The 24,218-nt window shown below is 35.0% G+C and overlaps 1 protein-coding gene across 2 annotated transcripts in view; it reads right to left on the bottom strand.

Moving 5' to 3' along the window:
- Positions 1 to 24,218, bottom strand: part of LOC149786479 (uncharacterized) — a 106,822-nt gene that overhangs the window by 45,853 nt on the left and 36,751 nt on the right. For both annotated transcript variants that reach the window (XM_089976934.1, XM_089976935.1), the window contains 3 exons: positions 12,710 to 12,841; positions 11,369 to 11,466; positions 1,290 to 1,376 (listed from right to left, as the gene is read on the bottom strand). In XM_089976934.1, the coding sequence (XP_089833060.1) occupies positions 1,290 to 1,376; positions 11,369 to 11,466; positions 12,710 to 12,841 (317 nt within the window). The remainder of the gene's footprint in view (positions 1 to 1,289; positions 1,377 to 11,368; positions 11,467 to 12,709; positions 12,842 to 24,218) is intronic.

Below are 24,218 nucleotides of genomic sequence, written 5' to 3'. Positions count from 1 at the left end.
TTTGAAGTGTTGTGATTAGGTGCCTGCTTGGTATCCCAGGAAAACAGATCACATTACCTATTTCTGGTCTTAGAGAGTACAGGCCAGTGCAGGAACTAGAGTTGACAAAATCTTGGGACTGCAAATGTTGGGTGCCAAGATTTGGCACCAGCTACATAAGGACTGATCATTATAATCATTACATCGGTATTTATTCATTTATGAGTTGTCCCAGACTGGTCAATGGGGCCCATGTCAGCATATAAATTCTGGCTCAGAAGACTGGTCAGTACTGGTATGATTTGGCAGTGGCACTGTGGTCAACAGTAGAGTTCCAACTATGTGGGAGATTTCAGACACAGAGCTCACCAGACAATCTTAGAAACTGGCAATTTTTCTGCTTCATGTCAATGAGACATGATAAAGTTGGTGACTGAGTCTGCATTAGTGGTAACACTGATAGTGTTTGCCTATTTATAGGAATGTGCCTTCACTCCATGACAAGTCCAAGTCTCTCACAAGTCCTAGTTAAATGTTTGAATGTTAGCTGCCTGTTTTAACAAATATTACAAGTATGATCTAAACAACACCCTGTTGTCTAATTGTAACGAGTCAAACTAATATTTTGCTGACCCCATTTTAAGTTCAGCATATTGTTACCTTTAATTAAAGAAAGCAAATAATGGCATATAAATCATACAAAAGCATAACACTAAGCTTACAGTAAAGAGGACATTATGAATTAAGATAAATGCAAGAAAAAATTACAGAAATGTTATTTTTACCAGAAATAAATGATAATTTACAAGATACAACTTAAAAAAGGGTCAATACCTAAATGAATTTTAAGTATTACTAACAATTCGAGTATATAGTTAAGATGGTTCCAATTAGCTTACATGATGAAGCATTGACAATTAAAGTGCAAAATGTTAGTCCACAATGATGATAGAGCAAAATTCAGTAGGAATACTGATGGAGTGTTACTTCTCAGTTATGGGAAAATCCTATTAAAGCTGTATTTTAAAAAAGCTTAAAAACTAAAGATAGTGCAGGACCTAATGCTTACCAAGACAATTAAAAGTAATAAATATTGACTGATTGGCTAATGACATTTTAGCATTTGTATTGCTAAAACAAGTCAAAAGGAGGCAAAAGTTTTACCAGTTTTGAAAATTCAAAGCTGCAAAATTCTGCTATAAAAATTCTTTACCAAGAAGCAACATTTTAAAGTAGGTAGCACCTTTGGTACTTACTACTGTGCATTTCAAACCACGTTTTCAATAAATTACTTCTAAATTTGCCCATACCATCATCAATGCTGTGTCTCCATCTACCGTCTGACGATTGATTTTTGCACCAAGCTTCACCAGAATATCAACTATTGAAGAAAAACCCTGAAATAATAACATACTTTGTACAGAGGACTTGTATAAAGACTTTAATTTAGAGACTTATCTCCTAAATTGCTATTATATAGAACTTCATCAAAACAGAAAAATATCAACCTTGCCAATCTGGTCATTTTCAAGCAGAATTATTTCAATAACACACATACCATAAGGACTACAGTGCAACCCCGCTATAACACAAATCCGGATATAACACGGTCGTGGTGTGGCTCCCAAAATTTTTTATATTAATTCGCACATGAAAAAATATTTTTTGTTCAAAGTACATGAAATCATGAATAAAAAATTTAGTATCATTATGGGGAAGAGATCACGTATGAATTCAAATTTAATATGATCGTGGCGTGGTTCCTGAAATTTTAAATACATGTGTATATTTCTCGTTCTGGGAAATTTTTTATTTTTTAAGTACTATAAATAGTGTGTACAACGCTTATTATCATTGTAGGGAAGAGTTCACGTATGGATTTTAATATAATATGATCGTGGCATAGCTTCTAAAATTGAACAATATCACCAGGTTCTTGGAGTGTTATGCCAAAATAAATATTATCGGACATGTTACCAGCAAATAATGTCCACTTTATCAGCTGGAAATTGAAATGGTATGAAACTGTATGTGTTCAGCTTTAAAACATTTTTTTTAAAAGTGACTCGTGACCATTGCAGGCCTACTGCACTTAGTTCTCGGGTTTTACATGTGTATGGGGTTTACTTATGAACTCGGTATTGATTTCCTATTTTTTTATAAAAATATTTTACCGTTATGGTAACGCAAGTTCACAAACGCAATTCGTTCTCTGCACTTTGCACAAAAAAAAATATCATTTTGGGGAAGAGATCGTGTATGAATTCGAGTATAATACGATATATAATACAATCGTTGTGTTTTTCCTGAAATTTTCAATACTTGTATGTGTATTTTTCTCGTACCTGGAAAAATACTTTTTAAAAGTACAAGAAATAGTGTGCAAAACATTTGTTATCATTTTAGGGAAGAGTTTGAGTATGAATTCGAATATAATATGATCGTTGCTTGGCTTCTGAAATTTAACAATTTCACCAGATTCTTGAAGTGTTATGCCAAAATAAACATTATCAGAAATGTTACTTGTTACTGATCCATGAGTAAGTCAGTAAGTCATCTAAGTAATTGTCTTCAATTAATTCTGTATACCATCATTGCTCAAACAATAGCCAACATGTGTTTCTTTAACTGCATACACAAACAAGCAGCAGACAATGTGGTGGTTGATAAAAGATTCTCACAATTTAATAAACATCAAAAAATGAAAGCCGCCAACATGTTTGCTGGGCTTGGCGGTGTTATTAGACGCAATCAGTTGACCAGTAAATAATGTCCGCTTCATTAGCTGGAAATTGAAGGGGTATGAAATTGTACATGCGTTCATCTTTACATTTTTTTAAAAAGTGACTCATGACCATTGCAGGCCTACTGCACTTAGTTCTCGGGTATGGTGTTTGCTTATGAACTCGTTATTAATATCCTATTTTTTATAAAAATATTTTATCGTTATGAAAAAGTAAGTTCACAAACACAAATCGTTCTTTGCACTTTGCGCCATGATTAGTATAGTAGTTTTCACATGTTTCTTTCGATATTCACCAAATCTGAAGTAAAAGTTATATGCACACTGAAAGCATGTGTTGATTGGTATTATTTTTGTTGTAGTCGTTCAACCGAATAGGCGTACAAGCATTAATTATTGGTAATTTGCAATGGATAAGTGTACACGGAAATGCATATGAGAAAATTTTAGCAGTATGAAATTTGTACAGACACCGTTCATAGACCCTGGAACGTAATGAACCGTACACGTGCTTCATCTTTCTTACCCTAATTTTGCTGTTAATTTTTCCCATTGAATTCAGACATATAATGATATGTGACAAAATTATTGGATAGTTTAAATATGTATGCAATTTTTGCAATGGAATTACATATTTTATTGATCAATTTCAAGCCCCGACGGTATGATATCAGATGGCAAGTAAACGGTAAATGGCGTTGATACTGTTCATGCTATATATTAGACGCTGAATTCAGATACAATGATCAGGGAAAAAATATTGAATATTGTAAATCTTTGTGCAATTTTTCAATGGAATTACATGCATTATAGATGAATTGAATGCCACGACATCACGATAGTAAACGGTGTTGATACCCTATTCATCATATACATTAGACATGAATACACGTATATGTGCCAATGAGTTATCTCAAAAAAGTAAAATACTGTAAAACCCCGCATTAGCACGACCCCAATATTAACGCGATCCAATTTTGTGGAACCTAATTATTGCGTTATAGCGGGGTTCCACTGTATGTCTTTGGACTGGAAATAATGATCATTTGTCATGTATCATGACTTAAGATCACTTGAAGAAAAAACAACAGCTCTTGTTCAATTACCATGCCAATAAACTGTTATAAATTACAATTAATGATTTCATTTTTATTTTGCATGTTCATATTTTCTGATTTCTACAACATAAAATTAAATAAAACTAAAGAAAGATTTCAAATTCAAAGACTGCTTAGACTCTACCACAAGACCTGTAATATGTTACAAGAATAAGGGGGGTAGGGGGAATAGAAGAAAAAGAATGGTGCTATTGAAATCAAATCTTTAAATGGTGTCAACTCTAATTGTATGTGCATTCATCTGTTAATTATTTTTGCTGAGGTTAATCTGTTCGTTATCTGTTTTAATATTGTTTTGTTCTAAGGATACGCTTTCACATCCTGCTCTCTGAAGGAGTATATAAATAGCTAATTTAGTCAGCTTGAATAAGTTGGGAAACTATTGGAGATTTTTTTAAGGTACAATTTTCTGCAGCTCCTAGGTATCGTTTGTTGGATACCTCTGCTCCAAAATAAGAGATTTTACTAACACATGCTCTTCCAAAATATTTGATGCACAATTTGCTTTATTCATTCTTTTTTACCAAATCTCATTCTTCCAGAGTATGTTTCAGCCACTGTGGTTTTATTTACTTTGTTTGCACCCTAAGTGAGTCGTATTGCTTGAAATGGGTCAAGTGTCTTTAATATGACTTTCTTACTAAACCATAAACAACACAAGCATAATCCAGGTAGGATCTAATATATAAAAAAACATGAAAATTAACATTTTTTTATATTTATTTTTTTAAATAAATTATATAAATTTACAAACATTTCCATGTAATCATTCATAATGTTGGTCCCTTTATGACCATGGGTTATTTTTTTTATTAAATAGCATTATGATCAATAAATATGCAGTGATCATTAGGACAAAAAGATTTTTTTCCTCAGGTGTCCCAAGACTTGAAGTACATGAAAAATTTATAAATTTTTATGTCCTGGTTTGTATAGCTAATAAAAAAATTAGTTTTGAAAATAATTATGTGTCTCCCAAGACTTGCCATAATAACAGTACACAAGATGTGCAGTTATACCAAAATATGCTTACAAAAATATAGATCATCAAATAAATATAAGTTTTAAGTTTGCATATGAGTCACATTGGTGAAAACGAAGACTGGGAATGATTTCAATTAAGAACCTGAACTTGTCTACAATCCATTTATGTGATTGGAGAATTAAAAGTCTGCCTTAAATTTCAGTCAATCCAATCTTTTAGGTCTGGACTTAAAAGCCTTGGGGCTTTATACTGATAAAGCTCTTTACAGTATTTATAATTAAGCAGGAAAAGTGTACATTATGGTGATGAGCATCAAGCACAGACACAAAACTCATGGATTTTATTTCTGCATTCAAAATTCACATTTCCAGCATTATATACTTGGAGTCACTTAGTGCTGAGTCAGACTATAAAACACTTTTTCCGTAAAATGTCACTGTCCTCCGAAAAAAGTGACCACTGTTCATTTATAAAACAAAAACAGAAGGTCAGCATAATCATTCAACTGCAGGCCTGCAAGATCTTAGACTGATGTCTTCTAAAACGCAATGTCCCCATTCTGGGCACAGAGGGGTGACGGAAAGAAATATGTACATAATTTTCAAGTTAAAGACAACCCAGACAAATGATGTCATTATCAATTATGGACTAAGTTTTGCATAAAGAGGCATTAAACCAGGTTATTGGCATGGAAATGACCACTGAACAATAATTAGCAAGAACTGTAGCATATATAATAAATATAGTAAAAATTATTTATGGCTTGTTGCCAACTTTCTCTTTTTTTTAAACAAATGAAGTGGGCATTTGTTTTGGGGAGAAAGGAAATAGTATAAAAAGACAGTGATATAGTAGTCTGACTTGACTGATTCAAAAGTATATAAAGTCTGAAATGGTTAATATCTGTTGCAGTAATTAATAAATCCAGAACCCAAATGGCTGTGAGTAGAGAGGTAAAATGAATAAAACTTAAATGGGTTTCTACTCTTTAAGAAGCAAAAATTGTGGGGAAAAACATGTGACTTATGTATATGTGCATGGAACTGCATGTTTTCTGCCCAGGAATCTGAGTGAAATACGTAACAAACTGAATTTACATTTTTTATTCATCGTTTGAAGTGATGCAAGTGTCATGTATAGGCTGTGTAATGGTATGAATAAGAGAGAATGAGAAGCTCTATGGTGCATCATATTTGAGTGATACAGATGAACAATCAATTTGTGTCCCTTGACGGGACTAATGCTCAGCTTGATGAAGAATTTCCAGAAATCCATGTTACATCCATTTCTTCTGTCGTTTTATTCTCTGTAATTGCTAAGTATTGAAAACAGCTCTAATAATGTTCTGAAAGTCCAACATATCAAATTTGGTAACACAAATATTTTCTTACATGTATGAGTAAACATATTACAAAAATACTTTTAGATGCAACACACATTTCTTTATCACATAAATAATCTAACTTGGTGTGAAGATATACCAACAACCTAAGTTTGATTAAATCTATATATATATATATATATATACACACACACACACACACCACTCCCTCGATAACTCGGATGCTTATTAACATGGTGTCAGACGTGGATCCCATTTTTTAAACCCGAAAATATCCCAAAAATGTATCCCTATTTGTTGAACTTGAAGAAAATTGCGATAAAAATTGGTAACAGAAACTTTGATGTATCGCTCATTTTATCGCTGAAAACGGTAGATAGGACCTGGAAATTTTAATAAAAACTGTGAAATATCAAATTAAAAAATAGCTCATACAATTTTTTACATTTTCTTTCCAAACGACATTCCTAGTGCACTGCAATTAATGTTATGTAAGGAAATTTTGATCAATGAAAATGTCACTTACGCCGAGTGGAGGCAGTACTTGAATAAATAAATACAAATTAAACAACTTTTTTATCAATTGAAATTTGTGTTCTAGTTCCATCTTTTAGTTCCTTTTAAGTGTACTCGTCATAAATGCAATGTGTCCTCTTGTAATTAAACGGAAAATGCGTCAATCTACCTAACAGCTATGTCCGCGAGCGTTTCTCTGAGAACCTAATTAAGTGCCGACCATGTTTTGATAACTGACTTGTGGAAGTATTTGTTGTATTGTTGCACTGAATTAAGAGCTGGCCTCCTTTATATTATCACGTTAATTATGTCTTTTGAATGCAAAAAAAGGAGGTGGAATAAAAGAAAAGTTAAAAGGTACAAAAATCGGACTAACTTAAAATCTAGCAGCCTCGGTCGTATGTCAGGTGAACTCACTTCATTTGATCAATCGAACACTGTAATAAACGTTATGGTGTATTTAACAGAAACTACCTTAAATTAACCGACTCTTTCATAACTCTGATCAAAGATAACAAGGCAGCAAAGCGAAAAGAATACTTCGTAAAATAAAGAGCTTGATTTCACAGATATGGACCATTGTAGGCAAGCGTGTTTCAGAGAATTGTTGAACTGACATTTAGAGATATCCTCAGGGATGATAAGAAATTTCATTATTACTTCCAATGAAATCATGACATTAACAATGTACTAACCGAACAATAAAAAATTGAGTTTTGACGTAGACGTGTCACGAAATAAATGTTGCGTGTTTTTGAAAAAAAAGGAATCTTGTTTGGTGGTGTATCAACAGTTAGTCTAGTTCCCAAATTGTGGACTACCGATTTGGCAAGATACTATTAAACACCACCATAGGAACCAGACTCATCAAGAAAACAAAAAGCAGTGACGTAATACACAGATTTTTCGCATACATGTGATGTTTGTTCAAACCAGTTGGAACGATCTTTCATATGTTGGATATTTTAGAAAAAAAATGTTATTTAAACAGAATGACGAACAACTTCATTAGAAAAAGCGCATAATTAAAAATTATTATCGACGAGATTGTAAAATAAGGATTCAGTCATTAAACAGCCCAGTTCCCTAATGCTGCTCCCCCCCCACGTTTTTCTCAATGTCAAAGCGATTTTTTTCAATTTTTGGAGGTCTCTCGGTAACTCACGCCTCGCTTATAGTGCAGTCTATGTTTGTGGACCACGTTGTGCACGAGTTATCGAGGGAGAGGTGTGTGTATATATATATATATGTGTATATATATATATATATATATATATATATATATATATATATATATATATATATATATATATATATTAAACTATTGAATTAACCTCATTCTAGGTATTTTTCATTATCCAGACTGTGTTTGAATAATATCCATTCATACTTCTCTGCATTATTATGCTTGCAAGCCTGTACAGTGAAACCCTCCTCCTGTAGGCCTAAAAGTTTACTGCAAAATCAATGTCAATGTGCTAAGTCAAAATTAATTTGTATATATAAAAGTCAGTTTTCATAAGCTCCATGAACAATAAAAATGCAAGAAATGACCTTTGATCTGACCCCAGGATCAAGTAAAATGGTTTTCAATCTCCATCACAAAAGTGTTGATGTAACATATGCACCATTTTCAGAACCAATTACATATTGCAAGAAGTGTGAAATGAAATCCCTCTCTCAGTGCTACTATTCATGCAATAGGAAATAGGGACATGATTTCTGACAAAGGTGCCAAAGGTCAAATGATTTTCAATTAAATATTATCATAATGTTTTCATGAAAGCATCAATATTACCATCCATTCAGGAAAACTGGCCATAAAAAGATTTTTTTGATTGCCATCAAGGGTGGATCAGGATATAGAAAAAACTTTATATAATGCAAGACAGAAGTGCTTCTTTAGATTTGTTAAAAATTTAATATGACCTTCTGTTCTGAAGAAGTAGTTGAAGTAGATTTTTCACATCCAGGAATATCACATATGCATTATTTCATTTCGGACCAACTATGTTTAGCAAGAAGTGGTTTGAGTGGTAACTCCATGCTGACAGGAATATTTATTCAAGTAGAGAGTGGTCAGATGTTCAAATTGACCATGACTGCCATCATGCTGGAGGTCTGTTCAGCACCATTTCAATCTGAGACCAACTTGATATAAGAATTATTTTGATGAAAGTTCAAGGTATATATGATCACATTTTAAGCGAAGAATTAACAATAAGATTTCTAAGATGCTTACCATTAGAAGTATGGTCTGCTCAGCTTTCACTTATGACCATCATTAAAATTCTTCTTTTAGTGAAAACTCAACATCAGTATGACCATCCATTTAGAAGAAACAGAATAAACATGATTTTTAAAATGGTTGTGCCAGCCCTACTGAATGTCCAATTGGCACTATTTTTTATTATGGATATTATTTTAAGATGGTGGCAATCACTGATTTCCAAGTGGCACCATTTTCATTTAGGATCCAGACCTGCCAACATTGAAAAAATCAAAATCAGGAAAATCACCATTAAAAATCAGGAGGCAGGGTAAAAAATCAGGAGGTCCAAGAGTAAAATGTATATATCATGATAAAGATGTCTACTTTTGTTATTTCAGTCCACTGTATGTTGCAGATTTGCATTTCTGCAAAAGTTCATCATTTATTGTCCTTGTCGTTGGGTGCCAAATTTGCTAACAAGAATAGCTTCCAGGGTTGATGCTGACAGGCTGGCTCTTTGGCCAGTTCTGTTTTTTTCTGACCATAGAGAATGCTCTCTCAGTATTGTTGTTGCTGTGTGGTATTGAAAGTATTGATAGCATTACTCTCCCAAGGGTTGGAAACAACAGTTGGCCAGATCCATCCTTTTCTTTCCTGAGAATAACACACTGATGATCTGCTCTTTCCACATTCAATTCTGCATCTAAATTGTAGATTTGGTAAAGCTGAAATTCTCTATGCAGATCATCAGTGCAGATTCCTTCCATTCAGCTGGAGAAAAAGGTCACGTCCTTAAACAATACTACAGATTGTTTAGATACATCAGCAACGCTTGCACTGTGTTTATTAATGTCATCTAGACCACCACATCGTACCGAGAAATGATGTGAGCAACACTGGCATAATGCATGATAGGCCCCGCGAGTCAATGGATGAATGAAAACAAACTGCTTCTCCCAATCACTCCTTTATTTTTGATCATTTCTTTTTCTTGGCTGGTAAAAATTCATCAGTTACTTCCTTTTCTTCTTTTTTTTTTGCTTCTTGCTGAGAAACTTATCCATTATGTTGCTGTGATTTGCTGATGGGCTTGGATAAAAAGAACCACACGTGAGACAATCTTTTTGCATTGGCAGATGAAAAATGGAAATCAAGCCGGATATGGTAAAGTACTAAGAAACATACCAGACACAGAAAAACCAGATATAGAAAAAGGGAAACTGAAAATGATGTTTTTGTAAAAAAAATATAACGAATTTTTTTCTTTTTCTTGAGGATTTGAAAAATCAAGATTTTTTCGGACAAGTCGAGGGAATTGATGGATAGGTCCAAAAATCAGGATTCTTTTTTCAGTAGGGTTGGCAGATCTGAAACATCTAGACCTTGGGATCAACATGTGTTAAAATTTCATGGTAATCCAGCAAAATAGTTCAGGCAGAGTACCAAAAGCTAACTAATGCTAGTGGAAGGCTAGATGAATGGATGGATGGACAATGAATGACGGACCATTGTACAAGCTCTTCTGGTCTTTGATCAGTAGAACTAAAAAAACAGATCTATTGGTGTTAACCCTTTACCACATAGAGCAAAGTTACCCAGTGCAGTGCGATATAAATAGAACACCTGTTACCTATTCGACTCCATACACATAGGCCTGCCTGTTAACTGTTAAGCAATGTAGTGTATGTTACGTTTAACAGCAATTTTAACGATTTTACATTTTTGGTACACATCTATTATGTATGGAAAAATTTAAAAGTAAAGTCCGATTGTTATAGCTGTGTAATTAATTTCAGGAAGAATTTTTTTATGTGCTTTAAAATCTTGAGAGAACTCGTTCACCGTCAAGTCATTGAAGCCATGTGACCAACTGTGGCTGCCATTTCTCATACTCAAAATTTAAAAAATTTTTGTCCGTGTCTACATCACTAAGTCATCCGAATTTGATAATTCATAAAACCTCATTGCTGCCTACATCAATATCAGAGCCTTTACCTAAGTTATTGAAGCTTTCATAGTTTTGATTCTAACCATGAAAACTTTGGAAGTACTGAATGAAATACGACCCAATTACTTTAAATAGCAGCTTTCGACCTGAGCATAAACAGTGACCATGTGATATGACGTAATGGTCATTCACAGAAATGAAAGTAGTATCTAATAGGGGTTTTTCCCCTGAAGGTGGCGCTATGAAAAACGCTTAAAATGACTGATGTTTACAGCAGGCATCAAAAGTTGCTTCCATGCGAATGGAGTAGAGGCATCCAAAGGCACTTGCATGAGATAAAGGGTTAATCTTGATAAAACAGGGAATTCCTTATTATGGCAAATAAAATACTGAATCAGAGACTTAAGCCCCATTGTATACGAGTTTAAGGCCCTGCAACTTTCAGCCCCAGAAAAACCTTTCCATATCTTAAAGTAGGAAGAGCAGAAAGGAACAAAGAAAATGCCAAAAAATTTGCCATCCAACCTTCTGTGCCGCCAGCATTAAGGCAGTAGTTCCATCCTTCATCTGGGCATCAACAACTGCACCATTCTCCAACAAGCACATAGCTAGGCATTCAAATCCTAAAATGACAATTAGCCAAGCAATTTATGATTTTCAATTGTCACAAATGGTCAAAAGTCAAATACACTTGCTGGAACATTCTTGAGAACAAAGTCTTTCTGCTAACTATTCAACATTATGGTATTCATAAAATCGTGCAACAGTATAAACAGACTATACACCTATCAGTAAGTGCTTAATGTTACTTCTTACCAAATGCATTTACTTTTTCCTTGCTGGCATTAGTCCTAAAACAGCATTGTTATCAGAAAGACAATTATTTTAAATAATGATGGAAAACTGCAGCTACTGTGGATAAACCATTTTTCTTCTATCAGTCATAATGACCTTGGCTTTTCACCTATTCAGCCTGCAATCAATAATTTTTTTCCTTATCCCAAACACACGCCACTCATAAAGTTTGGGAGATGCAGATCACAGCAAACTAGTTACTGTGTAAAAACCATTTTCCTTCCATCAGTATTATTAACCCTAATATTGACCTAAAATCAATAGGGTTCTTCCATACCCCAAGAACATACCATCCTCAAGTCTGGTAAATGTATACAGTGGAGTTCTAGTGTCATCGTGCTGAAATGATTTCCCTTGCTTCAGTATGTGATTCTGACCTTTGAGCTCTTCAACCTAAAACTGATAAGAGTTCTTTTTTACAACAAGTGCAAGCCATTTTCAACGTTTGGTAACAATAGATGATCAACAGCTTAAGTTACTGTGAGGAAACCAAACTAGTCGTTGTTGTTCTGGGTTGAATGATATTCTTCAGCACATGATAGGCTAAACATGGCAGCCAGTATAACTGGCAAATGGAAAATTTAGGACAACTCTCCATGACCTAAGGAAATCTACAAGCAAGCTTTTTCACATACCCACATAGGTCGGGCCAGAGACTCAAATCCACATCAACAGAGATGAGATAGCAGTCATTGGTAAAGCAAGCACTTTAGACAACTCAGCCCCACCCCACCCCAGGTTCCCCGAAACCAAATTGATAACAGACAGATCAACAGACAACATCATAACACAATAGACTCTACCTTATGGCAGGCATAAAAAAAAACACATCTATACCTGAAGTGTACTTTATCAGAATTGCGAGAAAGGAGAAAATTATGGCTCTACAAGAATTTATTCCTTTCTAAACGCATGATTTGCTTCCTTCTTATGTAAACCTAGAATATGCTAAAGTGGTATGCATTCAATTTCATCGCAAGAACATGAAGCACAGCCCAAACTAGTACCTACCTTTGTCAGCTGCCGTCATAAGCAGTGTTTTGCCAGACAAGTCACAAGATTCTATGTCATATATTTCACTGCATGAGAGTGCCTGCTGAACCAAATGAAGGTTGCCATTCCAAACAGCTCTCTGAAAATCCTCTGAAAATAGGAAAACAAAGCATATTTATAGAAATCTATCATCATATGAATTAAAAATCTGTTTATGAAACACAAATACCTTCCACTTTTGTAAACAAACATACACAATAGTGGCATTATTTCAAAGTCATATAAACCACACCCTCGATAACTCGCGAACCAACTTAAAATGCAGGGTCAGGCGTGGATCCCATTTTTTAAACGAGAAAATATCCCAAAAATCGATCCCTCTTTGTTGAACTTGAAGAAAATTGCGATCACAATTGGCAACAGAAACTTTGATGTATCACTCATTTTATCATCAAAAACAGAAGATAGGACCTGGACATTTTTATCAACACTTTGAAATATCAAATTAAAAAATAGGTCACACATTTTTTTTTACATTTTCTTTCCAAACGACATTCCTAGTACAATGCAATTTACGATATGTAAGGCCATTTTCATCAATGAAAATGTCACTTATGCCAAGTGGAGGCAGTACTTAAATAAATTGTTATTATATTTGATTTAATATATAGCTGATTTAATATATATTTATTTCAATTCGATTGTTTGTCCATTTTTTTTTCATTACATAATATTGTAATGTAAATTTATTCACTAGAGATGATACTTTTTTTCAGAAAATAATTTGACCTTGACTGTTAGTTTAAATCACCAGGTGTTGATCTAAATCCTGACCTTGTTTCAAAAGTTGTGGCAATCATGTAAACAAGTTCTATCTTTATTTTAAAATGATTGGTTGTTGTCGAGGTCATGATGGGACTTCGTGTTTAAGATGTAAACAATTTTTTTTATTTTTTTTATTTCTTAAGAGTAAAATGATTGATTTTGTCAGGGTCACACTGGGTGTATGTGACCTTTAGCAGGTACACGGTTTCTATAACCTTCGAGAAGATGATCACCTGACCCCTTGTTTACGTTTAGGAGATGATATAACCTCTGTTTTGGAGTTATTCTCAGTAGAAGCTGGACTGTTAAACTGGAAGTTATATGTTGTGCTGTTTGGAGTTATTTTGAATTACTTGGATTCAAAAGGATTAATTCTGTTATTTTTCTGGAAAATACACGTGCTCATGTCAGATTCTTAACCAAAGACAGTTCTTAAAAGAAATTTATTTTGATTTCCAAAACCAGAGTGATAATTCTTGTCTCTACAAGGGACTGTAGACTTCAACACCACAGATTGCACCATACCTCATCGACTTCCATCTAGTATTCTTCGTCAGGATTCGAAATTGAAATCAGTAGAACATTTTGTTATTAGGAGGTACAAAAATTTATTCGTGAATTATTCTTGGATCATTTTTGGATTTGATTCTATAAAACCATAATCGGGGGCTCATCCGGATTTGAACCTGGGACCTCTCGTACTACCAATTTCTCTCGTACCAATTTCTCTCATACTACCAATTTCTTATGTTACTTGTTCAGGCTCAAATAAACTGTAACACAACAAAGAGTGAAAACAACAAGCTTTAAAAAAAAAAATTTATTTCCTTGGAAATATTCTGTAAAAATGAAAAATATATGAACTTATGGTTTCATAGGTGTAATCTGTAGTGTTGAAGTCTACAAAAAGCAATGATGTAATACAGATTTTTTCGCGCACACGTGATGGTTGTTGAAACCAGTTGGAAAAATCTTTCATATGTTGGATAATTTGAAACTAAATGTTATTTAAACAGAATAATGAACAACTTCATTAGAAAAAGCATGTTATAAAAATTATTATCGGTAACTCGCGCCTTGCTTATAGTGCGGTCTATGTTTTGGACTCCATTGTGTGCGCGTTATCAAGGGATATGTGTATCATTGTGATGTTGCATGTTTCACCATGTTATTTTCCTTTGACTTCAATTTCAATAAAGTCCCAAGGAACCAAAAATAATAAGTGGACCAATGGACTGAAATCTCCCTAACAGCCAAATACAAGAGTGGTCAACCGAAAGACCTGGGTCAGTTGGATCCTACTGTCTGGCATCTTCAACCTACTGGATGTCATATCAGCAATATTGTACAATACTGAAATGGGTTCATACCAAGTTCATTTAAAAATTAAGTGACTAGTTGAACAAATGTCTCAGCCAGATCAATTCCCTCTGACAGGTTACAACAGTAGCAAAACTGGTCCGGAACCGGCAGTAACTAGATCCCCACAGCAGATGACAGGGTGCACCTCCACATCCTCTTTTAGTAATCACTTTCTAACAGTTCATGCCAAGTTCCTTTATGTCAAATTCATTCCAATTCTGTGAAGCGATTTAAAAAAAAAAAAAAGCATTTCACTGTTTTTTAATTTGTAGCAATGGCAGCCATATTTGATTGCAAATCAGTATTATTAGTATAAAGTTCTTTAAGTCAGGATACTGGATTCCATTTGCAAATTCTGCAAAATTATACTGGTGAAAAGGTCATTTATATCTTGTGGGGGTGTATAACAATGGCCATACTACATTCTAAATCAGTACTGTATGTGAAAGGTGTAAATGCAAATGCTGTCAAATTGGTGCAATTCTTTTGAAAATTTCAAGGAAGAAGTCTTTTAAAGAAATTTCAAGTAACAGCAACCATATTAGTTGGCAAATTGGCATCCTGTGCATAAAAGTGAAAACCCTTAATGTCCAAGTGATGTCAAACTTGGTCAGACAAATACTGTTGCTTTTATGACATTTAATGGGGTTTTTGTTTCTATCTTTAGCAATAGTGTATGTATTAGACTTTGGATTGGCAATATTTGTGCAATTGTTAAGACTTGTAGATGAGGATATTTTCTTTCAACTCTACTCAAATTCCATGAAGCAGTCTTGCATAAGTTGAAAAGGTCTATTTTTCATACTGGCAGGCATTTTTAAAATTCACATCAGTATGAATTTTTTCAACTTGAAAGACTTTTACGTAAGAATGAGCTTTCAATCAAATTTGGCAAAATTCTGGATAGCAGGTTTTAAAAACAGCAGTTTTAAAGTTTTTCTCTTTTTTTTAATGGAGGTCATATCTAATGAGCAGCAGCATTGTTACAAATCTGAAAGTGCTTCTTGCCAGAATGTACTCTGCCAAGTCAAACAAATACTGTTAACTCATTAAATCCCTGGTGCCGTGTTTACGTGGCAGGAGGTAGTAGCCTACTGCTGACCTCTGTAGCATCAAGGTCATGTATGATACACTGAAGTGGGTGGTATTATAGAAAGGTAGACAAATACAGCTCTACAATGTTATCAAACAATCTGGACATTTTAGTTGCACTACAAAATACAGAGGGAAAAACCTAATTGTTTGGCCCCGTTTGTTTTTCACTCAAAATTCACCCATGGTCAGAATCCGATTTTGTGTCTGGATTTTATATTTGTCGGCCTCAGATCTAAGGCAGACTGGTCTGAACTGCACACAGACAGGTGAACCTTTGCAAATAGTAGGATAAAGTAGGCATTTGGAATAAAGAGTGGTCTTGATATGAAAATGATGGGCCTGTTAAGCAAAAACAAAAAAACTAAACTTTTACCCTTCTGCTCATGTGCAAGCAAAATAACCAATGGAAAACTATGTTTCTAACACAACTAGACATTAGACTAATGGGAAATCCCTTGGAAGTCGATGTATTAGGATGTATTCAAAAATAGCCCCCAAAATGTGTTTCCTTCTCGCATTTCAGGCGAAAACGACAAAAACCTCCAGGGGTTAACGAATAAGAGGGTGCATTTTGATGACATCACCAAATTTGAATATTCCTTGCATATTTAATCACTTGTGCATCAACACTGCACATAAATTACAAATTTAGCCATTCCCTGACATTGTAAAAATTTTCCAAAATCCTTGTCAACTCATTAACCCCTGGTGCCATGTTTACGTGGCAGGAGGTAGCAGCATACTGCCAAGCTCCAGGGTTATTGAGTTAATGGGTGCATTTTGATGATGTCACCAAATGTGAATATTCCTTGCGTTATCTCTCGGCCACTTGAATCTAAAGTGAAACAGTTTATGTACATAAGACCCGGGTAGAAATGGCTCTTCACACTTTCAGTTTTCACAATAGTGTCAAAGATTTTTCTTCATTGACCCAGATTAAAACATGTCTTTGCTGTATACTCAGTCTGACCCAGATTAAAACATGTCTTTGCAGTATACTCAGTCAGACAAATCTAATCAGTCAGATGAGGATTGTTGCCAATGGACCAAGTTTAAATGACTTCACGCCAACAGAAAGTATAATGCATCTGTTAAATGAAATTTTATTTTGATCATGAGGTGCAAGAAGAAATGGAATACATTTGCATCCTTCTCTCTGTTTGCATCCTTCTCTCTGTATCTCTCCCCCCCCCACAAAAAATGGAAAAAGCATTTAGTATTGATGATGCAATTTCCCTATTGCTGGTAATCTGATATAGCATACAGTGACACTTTTAGCATTTATGGAAATTCAAGTTATAATAAAATTCCACACAGCATCGCAAGTTTTATCCCATCTACAACTCAATAAATTTTTGGGTCAGCATCATTATATGTAGCTAAAAGTACAAAATACAATTAAAATACTTCAAGTGAAACAAATCAGGTACTTTTAATTACATTTAACAATCCTGACTGGAAAGGTTACCGAGTTACAGATAGGATAAAATTTGCGATGCTGTGTGGAACGAAGTAAAAAACACAATCTGAGGTATTGATCTGGCCTCATCTTATACACAGCATCAACTTGTATATAGATGAAGGATTGAAAATTTGCCAAATTTGTTGATTCGACTTATACTCATCGACTTATAGGCCGGCAAATATGGTAAGTGATTTTCTGTGTCACAAAATTCAAAATTGGTGTCCAAATACATGCGATTATAGGTTTCTGAGACCTCTTATATAATACATGCAAGTGAAGACCCTGGTAGAATTGCTCTTTACATTTTCACCCTCCACAGCAGTTATTTTCTTCAATGAAACATATTTTTTTTAAATGTTCGCAGTACACTCAGATGTATCCAATCAGTCAGATGAGGACTGTTGCCAACAGACCTAGTTAAAATGTCTTCAAAAGAACAGAAAATGTAATGCATTAGTTAAACAAAGAGATAATGCCAAGCAACGGAGTTCTCAGCATGAACCACAACCTGGTACAAACAAGCTTCAGCCTTGGCCATTTGAGGCAAACTTTCATCAGAATGTCTTTGACACAACTGGGGACAATAAGGCCCAAGCAAAAGAGAGGGAGATACAGCATTAGATCTAGGTTCTATTTCATAATCAATGTGGACTAAACCCAAATGTAAATTGTGTTGGTGACAGTTTTTCAGAGTATATTGTTTCATTGTTTTCAACTCAACACAATGACTTACCACAATGAAACAACATCAAATTAATTAATGTCTGTGTAAACTTTGTTGTTTTATTTCACTTATGTATTCTAAGCACATACCTTGTACAGAAAAAGTAAGTTAATTCAAAATATCAATTATACACTGACATGTCACATATCTATATAAAAGTTTTAACAATCCTGTCTTTCACTATTTTTCAATTTACCTACAAAGAATGGACAAGTTAGTTTTTTATATGAAGATAGAACTTTTTTATTTACTTGTCCATAGAAAACTCAATTCGGACAAACTTTTTGCACCCCTAGATATGACCATGCATTCAGCAGTTATAAGAAACTTTGGAACTGCAGCAGCCAAAATGGATGTCCAAGCCGCATGATTTTCACTTAGGACTAACTGGGGTACATGGACTACTGGTAGTCCACAAGCTCCATTCAGGTGGTCTGCAGAATGGTTGCAATAGTAAGATAATGGTACAATCAACATCAGGAGAGATCATTAAATGGCTAGATTTGGCAGAGAGTAGTGCTTATAATGTTAATGAGATCAGATAATGTATTTAAAGGAGAAACAAATAGTATGCAAGGACTTGGAAATAAAATGACAATTACAAAACAGAAATGCACATGACAAACAACATGTATGCCATAAGACTATTCGTATAATGAAAACTGCCAAGTACCTAGTGGCACTGGGAACAACAGAGAAGGACAATATTCCAAATGACATAAGTTCAGTAAGATGTCAGGCTGGGGTTGGGATTTTTAATTCGAACTTCACACTTACTAACTGGAGAAGAGAATTATATAGCCTTGAACTGTGGACTAGCATCAGAAAAATAGCAATGCAATAATAGCAGGTGTTTATTGATATAAAAATATTATAACTACTATACAAATCAATGCATTAATCGCCAGGGGTGAAATGATACACATATGCTGCATATCGATACGATTCATGATCCACAGCCTGCTTTATGATACATATTTTTACACATATGACTTGATGAAATATGTTCCCCATGTACAATTTAAGGAAAGATGGTGCCAGGATTTTATCTCCAGGAAGATCTCTATCCTTCTCAAAGCCAGATTTCTTGTCTGTTCCATCATGCTGTTATTAGGATTTTTAGCCCGTCTGCTTGTGCAGACAGAGGTGTTGAAATAAACATCTCTACTTATTAATTTAATTTGTTTACCCTTATTTATTCAGTTTATCTTAACCCTGATATGACTATATGGTTTTTTAACATTATCCACAGGACTAAACGGATTCATTAAAAAAATGAAAATTACATTACACTTTTAAAGTTTCCATATCTTAATTAGGCTCAGAATTCTGCCCTTTCTACATTTCATTTTGAAATACCACTCAAAGGGAGACTGACAATCATGCCATTTATTTTTGTCCAACTAACAAGTGTATCTCACTCGTATTAATACCATTTTCAGACTCCAGGGTTGCATCTAGGATTTGATAAATGTGGGTACTTGCCCCCAACGAATCTGACAAAAGAAGGGGCCAAGGTAGCCATAAAGGGGGCCTTCCAGTATGGTGCAAGAAAACCTCAATGTCTTCAAAAAGAGTCAAAGTCTTAAATTTTCTAATAACAATATTCTATCAACACACTAACCATTAAAGAATCTCATGTCTTTTGTATATAATAGTATTTGTTTTTGGACACTGTTTTTTTTTTTTGGGGGGGGGATATAATATTTAAATGCCTTGTAAGTTTTTGGACGTTTCTCTGCTATACTTTTTTCTACAATTTATGTTTTCAGATACAATCTAGGAAGATCTGCTGCATCGTTTTATTGTAAAATTCACAATGTTTGCCTTTAATTTAACTGATACAAAGTTTGCTTCATTTGGTCGCCAATTATTTACTGTGATCATGAACTTCTATGAACTAATATCATTTGAATTTTTTAATCGTATGTATGTAAATATGTATGTATGTATGCAGATAGATTGATAGATAGATATATAAACACTGTTATATTAAGCCATACGCAATAAATAGCAATATCAAAGAATGAAGAGAAATATGATTTAATGCTGTAATATATTTAAATATATTATTCAATATCAAGTAGCTTGTCAATAGCCTTTTTTAGGTCCTTGGGTGAAAAGCCCACAAATTCTGAATCACTATCATCATCCATATTGTTTAATTGTTTGTTATTTCTGATAAGCGTGTTTTCACTTCCTCATCAGTATGACACTGATGCCGCACACCTTGAAAGATTTCATTATCATTGTGCGCTTTTCCTTCAATGTGTCCATGGCATTTACAACCCAGTCCAATACAGTCTGTTTGCTGGCTGTCTTGATCCATCTGTTGCTGCTTTCATTAGATGATTTTAATGCATTCGTAGCATCCTGATGTATACTGTCCAGCTGTATTGGAGGTAGCTCTTGACAGGTTTACTGATGCTCACATCAAAAGTTTGCAATTGGATGTGCAGCCTCCTGGTATTATTGCTGGCACAACATTTCCGCGCCGCAACCGTTTCTTCATGTCATCAGTGATGTGAGCCTGGAACGAGTCCATACTAATAGTGATCACTCTCTTCAGGTGAACGGCAAATAAATTTCTTCAATCCATCGCATCATTAGCATTTCATCCATCCATGCTTTCTCTTGAACAGTGATAATCCACCCTTTTGGTGCCTTCAGATCTAGATGCCTCTTTCACTTGAAAATAATCATTGGGGGTAATATGTCGCCAGAACCTGCAACAGCTAAAACGACAGTAATGTGTCTCTTCTCTGCTCCAGTGGTACGAATCAGAACGCTTTTCGTTCCTTCTTTATCCACTGTTTTCCCTGGCACAAGATCAAAGTACATCAGTGTCTCGGGTTCAAGATAATCAGACTCGTCATCTAAAGCAGCTTTCTTCATAGGCGGTTCTTTTTGTGATGCATCCTCAGAATCATTAAATTGAGGTCGCTTCTGTGGACGGCCTACTGGCCTCTTTCGAGACGATTTCGGCAAAGGAGAATCACTCCACGAACTAGGCAGTGCCTCCTCGCTTGTTACATAATGCATGATAAACTTATCCATCAAAATTATTACAGTACGAACAATATTGTTTCACAATGACAGCTATCCAGCATATAAACTTTTGATAGTCACTGTGGTGGGTATTTTATTTATACTTTATATTTTAATAGCTTGATTTGACTAACAAAATTATGACTGGTTGTCAATGTAGACATCGTTACACACGAAACCACTTCAAACAGGTGTGACAGTTACGGCTTTGATTAGAAACCATGACCTGTGCTTATCTCATTAGACAATACATCAGAGAGTCGGTATGGATTAGTAAAATTCATTGGCATTGTACAACAAAACAAACCCCTATCCCTGAGGCATTATATACAAAGGTTTAAACATAGTTATTGTTCTACAGGTAATAAACCTCTTTGTAGATGATAAATATTGATTGTGGGTGCTAAATGTTCGGTACATTGTGTGCTCTTTTAATGAAATCCAGATGGCTGCATTTTATTTCCGAACACACCTGTCAAAGAAATCCCACAAGTTATATTATTAACAATTATCACCTAGACACCTTGAAATCTCCAATATGCATCAAAACAATCTTTGAGCAGTCGACTGTTTCGAGTCGGCAAGCTCTGCACATTTTGAAGCTACCCTCGGCTAGGTGGAAAAAAAGAAAGAGAACCACAACAAGTAGATGACTGTTATTTTTTTTTAAATACCAACATATTAATCATGCCGACTTGTATTTGCAACTTGCTTGTTATTTTTACCCTTCCTATGTGTGCATACAACACTCACCCCAAATGGAGCCTCTCACCCTTGGTGCTCTACGATTAGCCATCATACATGTACCGGTAGTGGTTTTGTTATGGCATGACCATCACCACTGATGCTAATTTAAAAAGATTTGGAAATGTGTCTGCATGATGCTGATGTACAATCTGCCAGAGTCTGCACATTCTGTCTCTAAGGTACATTTCTCTTTTAATGATAGTCTTAATAAGAGACCACCCTGTCAAAACAAGTTTTGGGTCACACAAAGGGAGGCTGAAAGCTTCTTGATTTCTTCTCCTGACCAAAATGATCACAGAGATTTTTTATCTTGTCATAACCATACATTTCTTGTTCTTCAGAAGACAGGAATGTGAGATTACATAGACCATGAAAATGATGTTGCCACTTGTGTGCTGCTCTTTGGAAATCTTGCAGCCATCTTCACCTGCAAATTGGTAACAAACTCGTGGTGAAGGTTAGACACATCATCTGAAACTTTTTCAATGTGTTCCTGTGTAACTGGAGTTCAATACCATTGTAAGTGATTATAGTTTTGTCTCCATTCCTTAGATAATTTCAATTTTTCAGTCATACAGGTCTGGTGACATGATTTTCCCATGTCTGCTTTCTGTAAGGTAGAATTCAAAAAAATCAAGTGCTGATGACACAGCTGCTATATCCAATTCAGATTTCTGTAAAAACATATTTAGCTGTGCTAAATGAGGTATGATATCCATAACAATATTCATGCATGCCACAAATCTGTAGTCTATGAGTTTATTCAACAAGCCTTGACAATCCTTTGTCTTTTTATTCTTTTTGAAATAATTCACCAGAGCCCCCCAGCTGTGAAAAATTACATATAGTGCATCATAAAATACCATCCATCCAACTGCATGCACCTCTCTGACTTTTAGTTGAGGACTGTCCAGAACATTCTGGATTTCCTTCGAATCAGCTGTTCTATTGGCAGATTTATAAAAAAAAAACTAGAAGTGGTCTTTAACTCTTTCGTCCCCGATCACGTCTGTATGCATGATCCGGTTTCTGCATTCAATGGCCAATCCAGCCTGTAGTTGTGGTTTGTTTATTGCATTCAATGGCAGATCCTGTCTCCAGTCGTGCTGAATGTGTATTAGATACAAACTCTGATTGGTTACAAATGTTTTTTCCCCAAAGAATCAGACCAATATTAAACCAATCAGAAATGATTTTACTTTCATTTGTGCATATCTGAATTGTTCAGAAGCCAAGGGTTACTAATTGAGAGTAGTTTCAATACATGTGTTCTGTTCATGAAAAATCGTAAATGATGGCGGGTGTAAGAGTGATTTTTAATGACGATGAGAGCAAAAATGAGGAGTTTCTCCGGTTTCATCTTGAAACTATTGAGGAAGCAGAGGAAAGATATGTTTAACAGTTGGATATTTTGTGAAATATAGATTTGGACATAGAAGTTTCTGAGATTGAAGAAGATCCTGATAGCATTGATGATAGGGCTGACGACATATTTCTAAAAATGCTGCACATCATTCTGTTGTTGTTGTTGTTGTTGTGGGGTTTAACGCCATTTTTCAGCACACAATAGGCTGTACATGGTGGCCAGTATTAATGGTGGAGAAAGAACCTGGGAAAACCTGGGAAAAAACCACTGACCCACGAGAAGCTACTGGCAAGCTTTCTCACATACCCACATTGGCTGAATACGAGACTCGAACCGGCGCAGACAGAGGTGAGATAGCAGTGATCCGTAATGGACAGCGCTTTAGACCACTCGGCCATTTGAGGCCCCCCACGTCATTCTGTAAACAGTGCATAAGTTGTGAAAGTAGGGGGAAAAAATACATCACTGTGTAGACAATTTGGAATAATTTGTGAAAAATTTGTGGATTTGTTTGGGATACAGTCCTACCCGTTTATGTAGACAGGCCCGAGAAAATATTGTCAACATAGGCGGATGTCAAGATAAGTGTTGGGGGGGGGGGTCTGAAAAAGATGAGTTAAATTCGTCAGTAAGGGGTGACCTGCTGTCAGGGAGTAGCATTTACACTTTGAGCAAACAATGGAAATTTTGAGTACGTCAAGACAAAACCAGCGAAACACACTTGTATACTGACAAATGACATTTTGGTTACCTTTGTGTAATAAAATCCACAATAAAATATTGCATCGGTCACATCCTGATATGAAAAACATTCACTACGATATTTAATGTCGGCATTAGCGCATGGTTGCATAGTTGTTATTTACATGCTTCAAGTACATGTACTTAAACTGGC

This window comes from Sinohyriopsis cumingii, chromosome 12 (genome assembly GCF_028554795.1).
Source record: "Sinohyriopsis cumingii isolate HCF-2022 chromosome 12, ASM2855479v2, whole genome shotgun sequence".
In the NCBI taxonomy this organism is placed as follows: Eukaryota; Metazoa; Mollusca; class Bivalvia; order Unionida; family Unionidae; genus Sinohyriopsis; species Sinohyriopsis cumingii.
The sequence above is the reverse complement of the archived record's forward strand: the minus strand, read 5'-3'. Positions and strand labels throughout refer to the sequence as shown.